Below are 11,743 nucleotides of genomic sequence, written 5' to 3'. Positions count from 1 at the left end.
TGTTGGTTGTGATTCTTTGCACCAAACGTCTTCATATCACCAAGATCATTTACAAAAAAAATTTGTGCTTTGATTTGTTTCTTTGTTTCTAGGTATGTTATATAGGATTTTTTTTCTATAAATGATTTTTAAATTAATTTTCTTTCTGATGCATGATTTAACAAAAAAAAAGAACTCGTTATCGTGGATTTTTTCTATAATTGGTATTTTATGCACAATCCTTCAGTGGCCTTAGTTTTCGTTGAATCTTATGGATTTAATTGAAATTTTCTTTGAGAAATTATTTGGTTATTTATTTACTTATAGATGGGGAATACGATGAAAAATAGAATAATGACATAATTAAAGCCAAAAGTCTTAATCATTTTTTAATTGAATTTAATTTTTGTTTATGATCCTAATTATGACAGAACCCAATTAATGTATATTCATAATGATTATAGGTTACAACTCTTGCATCCGTCAGATGTCTTTCGCGAAAATGAGACTATGATGGTCGGATGCAACGTTTGTCTCTCAAAATGTTATCGGGCTGTCCAAGGCTCAAAACCCCTTCTGTTTTGCATTATAGATATAAGTATTACTCTGAAGACCTGAATAATCCGAAGACGTATCGACATCGACGAAGACATCACCTTCCACATGAAGTTAATAATACATGACTTGAATTGTTTCCTTTCTATATCGTAAGCTTTCAAGTTGTTTCTGATTGAAAATATAACATCTAGAGTACAAAACAACATAGGTTTTTGAGCACTGACGTCTCGATAACATTTTCAGAGATAAACAGATGATCCAACCGTCCCAGTCTCATCTTAACAATAGACATCCGACGATCGTAGTATTTGTAACCGCTTTCATTATGAACCCTAATTTATTGACCATTAATTAATGGATCACATAACTCTAGATATTATAATGGATAACATAACTCAAGATATTAATTGAAATATTGAATGTTGAAACAAACAAAAAATGTATATGACATATATATTACGGTTACAAACACGATAATAATAAGATAATTTTGGATCGGATCAAACATAAACTGACGATTAGGATATCTAATCGTACATTTACTCATTATGTGTAAGATATCTATAGAGAAAACATGTAAACATCAACTAGATTTAGTGATTCAGAAGAAAAAAAAAACTCACTAGATTTAGTGGTTACAAGGTGAATTTGATGGAAAGTGATATACATATGTAGACTATATATTACTTAAATAATTTGGTTGTTATATTTTGATGATATATATGGCTAAATAATTTTGTTACGTATGTATGAACACTATTTTAGATAAAAGGAAAATACATTTCTCTCGCAATTAACCATTAAAACGCTGGGAAAGAATACATCAGTCAGATTAAGGTAGTGCCGTTACGACACGGGTTATCTCTAGTGTGATTATATAAATGCAACTCTAGTATAAGAGGCTTGATTATATTACTATGATCATAATGTCAAGGAAGAATATATAAATAGTTGTGAATGCTTTATATTAGTATATTATATTAAGAAGTATAATGCTTATCTTATGAACTTCGTAATTGTGACATCAACATAATCTTTGTAATTTTTTTTCTAGATTGTGTATTGAACATGGGTTTGATTTCATGCCTAGAAAACTATGTTTAATTACATGAGTTTAAGGAAGTAAACTTACGAACTTGTTTCGTAGTTGAAAGAAACCAATAAAAGGTTCGGTTTTGATTGGATATCTAAGGTTGGACCGATCCTAATCTATATTGGGGATCAAGGTAAAACCGATATACTAACTTATGTCGGAAGTAAGGATAGAACCGATCCGTACCTAAATAGGGAGTCAAGGTAGAACCGATCCTAACCTATGTTGAGAGTCAAGGTAAAACTGGTACCAATAGGAAAAACTGATTTCCTTAAGTCACCTACACTTTAGGGTTTGCGTGATTTGGAAATTCGGTTTGCAAATTAGGAAAGTTCAAGATGCCGGCATAATGGGTAATTTGAACATGTGTTAGAATCTTATATATTATTATTCAAAGATATTCCTTGATATTCGAGGTGAGATCCCAAAACCAATCTTTTGAGATTTTTGAATGTATATCTTTTTGATTTACCAGCAAGCAAAACATATCTCTGGAAAGATATCTTAGTTAATTTCTATGGAGTTGGACATAACCGAACATAAGTACTTTATTGCATATCTTGAAGATATTTTCGGTTATAGAAGTTCCTTGGTGTCCAAACCACCTTGGTCTATAAATAGTGAAGTTCGTTTTTCTTACAAACTTATCCTGAGGCAGACACTTCGTTTCTTAGTCACAACTGTAGCCGAATAATAATATTATTTTTAATACTATTTTGGAGAGAGGAGTAACCTAATTAGGAAAAATATCTTATGTACGCTAGTTTAACTTACTTAGAATCAAGAAGCGTCTATAGTTAGTTGGCAACCAATAGTACTTCAAGATGAAAACGTCCAATTGAACTTTTTGAAAGCAAGTTTCTCATCTTATTCATTGTTGTTGTAATTTTATTCAAAATGCATGATAGATGTCCATAAAAGATCTTATAGTGGGTGTTCAACCAAATTTCCTTTTTGTTCTTTTGCACATACACTGTTAATATGTCTCGGTGTAACAGATGGATATACTAGATTACTGCTGCAGCAGTGAAGGCCGACGATGAAAGGGAACTGCTTTTTAATAAAATGATACTGAAATTGATCGATTTGAATCGATCTGATGGCTAATTTAAAGAAATTTGAACTGTGAATTTGTTTGTTTAATGGTGTTTGACTGAAATCTGTAATCAATTTGATTGATGATCCTAAATTTGAGCTTAATTTCATGAAATTGTGATTTCCAAAAAGCCAATTTCAGTTTCTCTGCACAAATATTGTGACGGACAAACTCACCATTTTTTCATCACTAAGGGACTCCTCCCTTTGGTCGTCGTCCAATGAATACATAAGGTTCATTCGTATCTTGTGCAGGCCCCATTTCTTCCAAGTCTCTCTATCCTCACCACTAATTCAGTGGCAAAATTTGCATTGCAGCACTATGCTTTAGTTCCATAGAGGACGTTGAGGAATACAAAAGAGATCAATACAATTTTGTAAGCTAATGAAGCTGTTGTCTGCCCATATTCTCTTCAAATCAGTTGTGACAAGGAATGACCACAATTGGCGGTCATCCTCCCAACCGTTGGAGTTAAATTTGGTTAGCAACTATATCTCTAATTAAAGAACGATTTTTTGGGGACCATGGTTTTTTTGGGGGGACCATGGTTTTATTTTGGGTAAAGGTATTAGAAGTAATTCTAGGTCACCCCATATCTAGTTATTTATTTAATACCTAATTTACTCTCTTAATTAATTTTAGGTTATGATTAGTGAATGATTAGTTAAAAACAATTAGTGAGATTAAATTAAAAGATGGGTTTATTATTAGTTGAGTAGAATTATTGAGAGAGTAGAGTTAGAGAAGATGAAGGAGAAAAACATGGAAAATAATTTTTTTTTCCAATTCACTAAGTTTGATTATTCAAATGATGAAAACTCATCTGATTCTTCATCTCCATCCTCTCCTAGAATATTTGTTAATCTTCAAAATGATCCGGATTTGAACTGGATTTTGAACAGTTCGGTTACTTTATATGAAGAACAAGTAACCGAACTCATCTGAAGCTGTAGTTCGGTTGCCCCGTGAGATGAACAGGTAACCGAACTCATCTGAAAGTGTAGTTCGGTTACTTGTTCTTCATATAAAGTAACCGAACTCTCTAATAATTTCTAGGAGTTACAGCGTTATGTTCGGTTGGTTCTCAATTAACCGAACTTTGGTGTACAAAGTTCGGTTGGTTCACATGCATGCACTTTTGATCTAATCGAACTTTACGCAATATAAGAGTATATAAGTTTACAAAGTTCGGTTCTTTCGCAAACTTGAATCTAACAGCTAACCAACCGAACTCTGAGTTCGGTTTCTGCGATAAAATTGTGAAGTTACCGAACTTAACAAGCAAAAAAAATGTGAAGTTCCAGCGTCTATTGGCTAAGTTCGGTTACTTTGTAGTTTTAAATTTTTTTGCGAACAAACCGAACTCTATTGGCTAAGTTCGGTTATTTTGGAACTCAACATAGTGGCCACAACAACACAGTTCGGTTAGACTGGATTTGTTTTTTTTCTCGGTTCTAAGGGTGGAGTTCGGTTACTTTATAATTTTAAATTTTTTTGCGAAACAACCGAACATAGAGTTCGATGACTTATTTTTAAATCCAATAGAACCGAACTGTTCTTCGTGTTCTTCATTTTCAAGAAGTTCGGTTAGTAAACTAGGGTTTCTTGGAAAATCGACCTAACCGAACATGGCTCTGTAACTCCTATTAAAACCCTATTTTAATAATTTCTATTCGATTGAAGCAATCAAAATCAAATTAAAGCGAAGGGTTTGTTGGAAAATACCTCCGGAGTGGTCCTAGGGCAGAATCAGGTTGCGGCTGGCGTCTTTTATACTCGATCAAATTATTATGTAACCAAACTTAATTGTGATTGCATTGATGTTGTTACATTTCTTAAATAGGCGGTGGTGGTGGTAATCGATGGTTGGTGGTGGTGATAATCAGAGGTGGTGGTGGTGGTAATCGGCGGTGGTGGTAATCGGTGGTTGGTGGTGGTGATAATCGGAGGTGGTGGTGATGGTAATCGGCGGTGGTGGGTGGTGGTGGTGGGAGGAGGTGGTGGTTATATATGTAGGTGTTATTAGGTTGGTTTTAAATTAAATTAGGTTAAGGGTAGGTTAGTCATTTCAACGTTTTAGGACACCCCTTATCAGTATAGGGAAGGTGGCCTAATAAAATCATGGTCCCCTCAAAAAAACCATGGTCCCTAAAAAATCATTCTAATTAAATCTACGTTGAGTGACTAGGAATTTGCGCTTAACGAGCCGAAGTAGGCCTTATGTGTCGAACTGTTGGGTTACTTGAGAAAAAATTGACCGGGCTTAGGCCCAGAGAAGATAACAACAAGCCTGCTGAGGTGTATTGTTTTTTATCCCCAGAAATATCTCCAATCGGATTTCATTTCACTCTTTAGAATTTTCCTCTCAGGCGTTTGAAAAACCCATGGAATCCTGCAAAATCATCTCGACATCTCCAATTCCGAAGCTCCGACTCCCGGAATTCCCAACTACAAATAAACCCAAATCACTGGTTCGTTATCCACTTTCCGGATTTTTTTTTGTTACAAACCTACAATTTCTTCTTCTTCAGTTCCTCTGATTGAAATTTCTCTGATTTTTTCTTTACAGAAATTACACCGGCAAAATTACAACATACGACGTCATCGGATCATCACCAGAGCTTCTTCTTCTTCTGGGTCTGATGAGAATGGATTTTCACCTTCACCCAGTAGGGTTTTCAGAGAAGAAGAGGTAAAATTTTGATTTTATTTTTTTGTTCAATTTGAAACCCTAAATTGTTACATTGAGAAAAACGGTTTTTGGAATGTTGAGTGAACCTTTTATTTGATGGAATAACAGGCTATTGGGGCTGAATATGGAGAAGGGTTTGAAACATTTAGACCAGATGGTCCATTGAAAATTGACGTGGTAATTATAATTTGGTTTTTACTTTAATTTTACAGTCTTAATTGTACCATAGTTGCTAGAATTTGATGAGGTGAATTTTTTTATTTTTGTTGAAGGATTTTTTGAATGATAGAATGCAAGAAGGGTTCTTGCAAAGAATTCGGTATGCTATGAAGCCTGATGAAGCTTTTGGACTTATATTTTCGTGGGATAATGTGGTGGTAAGTCATTCCATTACGATTTTGTGCAATAGAGTCCGAGCTTTAGTTGTTCTGTACATGTTTCGTTACCTAAAGATAGAGTGCTATCTCATACAACGTCGTGTGATCTTCAGGCAGACACAAGAACGTTGAAATTAAATGCCTGGGAACAACTTGCCTCTGAAGAGGGTATGTTCTCTTTTTAATCATAATTTACCTTAAAATGGAGAGCAATTATTAATGGGTTGCTATTTTTGCTGTTTTCATTAGCTGTTTAGTTTCTGGCTATTTTGTAATCCTTCATGGTTGATAATTTTGCCAATGACAAAATCTGTTAGTGTTTATTTTTGTTAAGCTCTTTTCACTTCTTTATTTCATTCCCAGTTGTTAGTTTTCTTGAATTGATTGAGTTCCTGGAGTTGTGAACTTTTGATGTTGAGTGCTCATTCCACATAAGCGGTTAGTTGTATAATATGGGTACAACCATACAAGTATGTGTGCTGCACAGTAACCGCAAACTCAAATTGATAGTGATGCATCCATGTGGGGATTTAGACTGCTTGAGAACAAGATTGTTGAGCAATGTAGATTTAATGTAAATCATGCTCTGAGTAGGCCTCCCAGAGAACTGGTGGATGAGTGACTCTGCACAATTAAAACATATGATTGTTCAGTTTTATGGCAAGTTTGGAGACAGCAGTAGCCACTGCTGTCACAAGTGCCGCTGTTGATTTGTCAATATGACAAGTTTTTTTAGAAAGCTTCGCTCTTGTTAAGTAGGTGAATTCTAATATACTTGGAATGTTAACCAGGTAAAAACATCCCTGGTGGTGGCACTGTTGAAAAATCCTTGCTTTACGCAAGTGCTGATCATGTTCTGCGTAAGGTTAGTTGTTGTTCCTCTTCGGGGTTCTCTTGAATGACCATTCTTTTCATACCGCTGTTCCGGTTCTTTTGATTTCTGTGAGGCCATACGTAAAATTGCTTTTCAATTTCTGGGATTCGAGTACTAACTTTCTTATGCACAAATTGTTAAGGTGTTGTCCTGGGAGAACGAAGACAATGAAGTGGAAAGATTAAAATCCAGGCTATCGGAGCTGTATTTCGAGAATCTTCTCAAAGTTAGATCTCCGAATAAAATCCAGGCTATCCACTCTTTCAGTTATTTGTGTGGGGTATACTGTCTCACCCATTGTGCTCCTTTCCGATAAAGCAGTTTATTGATTCTTATCTTTCATTCAGCTCAAAGCACCTATTGAAGGAGTGAAAGAGTGGTTGGATGCTGTCTCTACAGCTCGCGTCCCATGTGCCATTGTATCGTGTCTTGATCGGAGGACCCTAGTTGAGGCTTTGAAGTGTCTAGGACTCACCAAATATTTCCAGGTGGGATATATCTCCTATTCATTTCATTTTCGCGTTGTTACAGTGATGTCATTCATTTTTCATGTGTTATTTGAACACCTCCAACAGCGTATCCGTAGTTATAGGGCATATCGAGCTTAAAACCTCTATTTAGTGAACCTAGCAATCTTAATGAATGATCTCATACTGCAATTGCGTAGCATTCGGATCTTTAAATTGATTTAGATTTCCCTACCTTCTGTGAATCTCTAACAGAGATCTTCGGTTTAGACATTGAATTTCGGGTCTTCACCCTGTGTGTTCATGTTGGTTATTTGACTGAATCTAAGTATATAACTGGACTGATTTTGAGGTGCAAAAAGTGGGAAGCGCATAGTCTCTTCTCACTTGTTCTATTTCTTCCTTGTTGCAACTCGTCTTCCAATTACAAGTAAGTAGTTTAAGGATATAATCTGGACAACCCAAGTTTTGCACCTATAAAATCAGGCACAATCTATCTCTTGTCTTGGCTGCATCCAAGTAACCAACAGTGAGTTCACCATCCACCTGGGTGTTTGGGTGAATTGGTCCAAGGTGTGAATCCTTGCTTGAATTATTTAACATGTATAAAAAAGAGACAAATTGACCTTACTGGCCTTTTCTTATGAGGTGTAGGCAATTGTGACAGAAGAGGATGGAATGGATTCAGTGGCTCATAGATTCCTCTCTGCAGCAGTCAAGGTATGGTTTTATCTCCTGACATTTGATTTCTATTTCAAGATTGTTGGTTAGTCATTTCCCTGACGGTTTAAGGTTAGCTAATTGCTAGCTTGTTGTAAGCTGTTAACTATATAGTAAATATAAGTAGATTATATCAGAACACCCTTGGTGGATAGTTCATGACAGAATTAGTCTGTTCTACACGATGCTATCAGCATCTCGTTTACAGTGTTGGTCAAACAGAATATGTAATCCCATTTATATGCACCTCAACAGTTAGACCGCAAACCATCCAAATGTGTGGTATTCGAGGATGACCCAAGAGGGATAGTTGCTGCACATAACTGTACAATGATGGCTGTGGCCTTAATTGGCGTTCACCCTGCGTAAGTATCTTTTTTCTGCTTCGAATACCTATAAAGTATAACTGTTTTACTGAAACAAAATAATTGGATAATAATCAGAATTTCAAACATATGCAACAATGCAGGTATGAATTAGTTCAAGCTGATCTAGCAGTTGGTAGCTTCAATGAGCTTTCGGTGATTAACCTCCGTCGATTATTTGCTCATAAAGGTTCCACATTTATGGAATTACAAAAACAAGGAACGGAGAAGACTCCTACTAAGAGGAAGCTCACAATAGATACAATCTTCTAATTCAGTTTTTCTTCTTCTTACTTGACCCCGATTTGTATAGTTTTAGTTCAGTGGTCTTCTTCTTCTTGTATCTATGTTCAACCTTGTGTTACACTTGCAACATGATTTATACTACAATATTACAGCCTGATTGGTCAATTTGAGTCAACGTTGACCCAGTTATCTCTTTGAAAAGGGAATCAATTCAAACCAACCATTTAAAACCCTAGCTTAATTGGGGCCATCCGAATTAATTGGGGGTCATGCATTAGAGGACAAAAAAGGTCACCAGAACCTAATTTGGGTCACCCCTTATAAAAATATTTTTTAAATGGCTAAAATGTCCCTAAATGATTAGTGTTAAAATTTAATTAATTAGTGATAATTTTACTTAATTAGAGTTTATTTTTTTTTCAGATTTTTTGTCTGCAATTTTTAGTCTAACTTTTTTTTTTGCCCAGATGGTATGAAAAATGGTCAAGGTATTAAAAATTTTCATTGGCGACCCTCAACAGTCGTTAATGTTTAGACTGTTTAAGTGACGACTCTAAACTGTCGAAGATTCATTAATGGCGGAAATGTACGACAGTTCTGGGTCGTCATAAAAATGATCAATTCTCTGACGACCCTTTGGAAGGGTCGTTACTGTTTTAGTTACGCACTTGACGACTTAAATAGTCGTTAATGTTTTAGAAATGTCGTTATAGACTGTCGCTAATCTCTAAAAAGAGTCGTTAGTGTATGACAGTTTAGAGTCGTTATTGTTTTGATCATGATGTATATGGCGACCCTAAACTGTCGTTAATGTCGGTAAAGGGTCGTTAATTGAAAAAAAATATTAATCAAGGGTAAAATAATATATTCATATTGCGATATTTACACCCCTGAAAATTTTGGGGGAAACAAAATTCGATGACCCCCGATTAGAAGTTATTGCCCCCGATTAAGCTAACTTAAAAACCTATCAGTGTGTATCAGCAACAACGGCAGCACATTTTTCTCTGTCAGCATTGTAGCAGGCAAAAATAATGTATCAGCCGTTGGATTAAATAATAGGTGGTCATTTTACAACACTAACAAAAATGGGCAGGTTCTGTGAAGCTTATATAGAGAGCTCTTGTTAGTTTTTTCTTTTCTTTATATCTTCAAACCCTCAACCCCATAGAGCTGCCGCAGCAGCAATAACAACAGATCTGTTCCATCTCCAAAATGTTGATAGAAACAAAGCCGCCATGGATGAACGATTTCTCGTGGCATCAACAGAAACAACAACTTATTATTGTCATAATGACTTGTCCTCTCAATTTGTGCATATGCGTGTCATGTCAGCTCAGAGTTCTTATTCTTTCTTAATAGCCTTATGTTTGTTTCAAGCAATTCTCCTGGAGCCTGAACTGCACAGAAAAGAATAAAGAGTGTATTCTGTTCAATTTCTTCATGCACTGTAAATAATAAAAGGGTGGTTTGAAGAATTTTGTTTAACAAATCTAGAATATGTGGTTTTTTATGTTATGAGATAATCTAGATCTTGATCAACTAGTTTGTATCTGGGATTCATATATTTTGTTTGTTTTAGAAGATTGAGTCTGCAGTTGGAAACAATATTATGAGCATGATCTATCAAAGAAATTGTTGAAGTGTCAAATCTAATATTAAAAGAATGCTATTCTCTTGATCTTGCTACTTTATTAAACAATCCTGTGAAAGGGACGGGTGGTTCCATTGGGGTGCCGGCAAATTTAATAAGACAAAAATGATCATTAGGTGGTAATTCAAGTGACCTTTATAAAAAAAATATGGAAATGACCAATTAACCCTTATTATTAATAATCGAGATTAGTGATGATAATCAAGGTTAGTGTTGATAATCAAGATTAGTGTTGCTAATTAATTTTTACTTATAATAACTCTAAAATCAGATTTGTAGAGTTATAAAAAAAAAGTTTAGAGGAGAAGAAAAAGAAAACTTATGTGATATTTGTGAAACCCTAGATTTTGATTCACTCAACCAAAATGAGTGATTCCAGTGGCAAATTTGAGATGAGTGAATCTCTATACGATAAAGAAAACAAATACTACATACCTCTTGATGGAGATCCTGATATGGAGTATTTGTTAGATGGTAGAGATGTTTTAACCCATAGTGAAGGTCAATCTCAACCAATCGAAGAAATTACCCAACAAAGTGAAGAACCCAGCACTGAAAATCACCAGGTATACTTCTAAACTAGTTTCCAATAGCTTTTTGTTGCTTAAAATTCTCTAAAGAACGTAAAAAAAAATCAAATTTTTAAAGAATTCAGAAGAACTTACGGTTGGTAATTAGCTAGTCACCAACCATAACTGTATGTTACGTTTCGTAAAGTATCCAATACCAACCGTAATTGGTTCAATTTGGGGAAAAACCCAATCGCATTACCAGTTACGGTTGGTAGAAAATTTTCGAGAAGAACCGTAAGTCAAGTACGGTTGGATATGTCCTTCAGTGGTTACCAACACTACAACAAAACATGGTTTTTATAATAGAAAATAACGTCACAAATATTAGATATTGCATCGGAAATATAGTTTTCTGACGTTTTTTGTTCGTCGGTCAATGCGTTATAGAAATAGGTGTTGCAAATACTCTTTCTAACGCTAAAACCGTCACAAATAATTTATGTGCCACGTAAGCTAACTTTTTCATTTTATTAATAAATCATTTATTTATTTTGAGAATATTAATACATTATTATTTACGGCTTTTATTTTTGAGAATTAGTAATAAAAAAATTATATGGCGTTTTTAGTTTATTGCATTTAATATATTATTTACAAAAATTTGTTTTCTAATCAAAAAAAAAATTGTGCAATTATGAACAATCACTATGCCATTGAATAAGTTGAACGTAATGAGTAAAAATGATCAAACAGTAATCTTCATAGACAAAAAAATCACATTGTTATGAAAAAAATAAAATAAAATAACATCGATCTTAAACTTGAATAATATATTCCAATTTAACTAAAAATTGAAACAAATTTTTATAGATTTTACGGCTAAATTTCTTTTAACAATTAGCTTTTGCAACCAAATTTTATTCAATCCTCATCTTTGTTTCTCTGGATCTGGCATCACCAGTTCTTTCGACTCTTGGACAATTAGGGACTCAATTATATTCTTCTATCTCAAAAGAAATTCCATGTACTGTCTGTAAAAGAAAAAAACAAACGAAAAAAAAAGCCACAAAATCAGTACTGATTTTGATATGTCTAAAGTAGAAGATAGAA

General features: G+C 34.5%; 1 protein-coding gene across 2 annotated transcripts; it reads left to right on the top strand.

Moving 5' to 3' along the window:
• Window positions 1-5,061: 5,061 nt before the first annotated feature.
• LOC113283744 (5-amino-6-(5-phospho-D-ribitylamino)uracil phosphatase, chloroplastic-like) lies at window positions 5,062-8,642 on the top strand. Of its 2 annotated transcripts, none has more exons than XM_026533091.1 (11): window positions 5,062-5,197; window positions 5,296-5,418; window positions 5,527-5,595; window positions 5,691-5,795; window positions 5,909-5,963; window positions 6,587-6,660; window positions 6,812-6,895; window positions 7,017-7,157; window positions 7,791-7,856; window positions 8,112-8,221; window positions 8,326-8,642. In XM_026533091.1, exons 1-11 carry the CDS (start codon window positions 5,111-5,113, stop codon window positions 8,492-8,494), a joined length of 1,083 nt encoding a protein of 360 aa, XP_026388876.1. In that variant the 5' UTR covers window positions 5,062-5,110; the 3' UTR covers window positions 8,495-8,642. The 2 variants fall into 2 exon arrangements, with proteins under 2 accessions (XP_026388876.1, XP_026388875.1); XM_026533090.1 differs by having other exon boundaries at window positions 6,812-6,949.
• Window positions 8,643-11,743: the final 3,101 nt, after the last annotated feature.

Source organism: Papaver somniferum, chromosome 5 (genome assembly GCF_003573695.1).
Source record: "Papaver somniferum cultivar HN1 chromosome 5, ASM357369v1, whole genome shotgun sequence".
NCBI classification, from domain to species: Eukaryota; Viridiplantae; Streptophyta; class Magnoliopsida; order Ranunculales; family Papaveraceae; genus Papaver; species Papaver somniferum.
This window is presented reverse-complemented; position numbering and strand designations above follow the sequence as displayed.

What these genes read in the sequence shown, in the direction of transcription:
- LOC113283744 (XM_026533090.1), top strand. Translation starts at nt 5,111, where the DNA reads ATGGAATCCTGCAAAATCATCTCGACATCTCCAATTCCGAAGCTCCGA. An exon ending in GTCCATTGAAAATTGACGTG is followed by an intron (nt 5,596 to 5,690) that starts GTAATTATAATT and finishes TTTTTGTTGAAG; the next exon opens with GATTTTTTGAATGATAGAAT. An exon ending in TTTCGTGGGATAATGTGGTG is followed by an intron (nt 5,796 to 5,908) that starts GTAAGTCATTCC and finishes TGTGATCTTCAG; the next exon opens with GCAGACACAAGAACGTTGAA.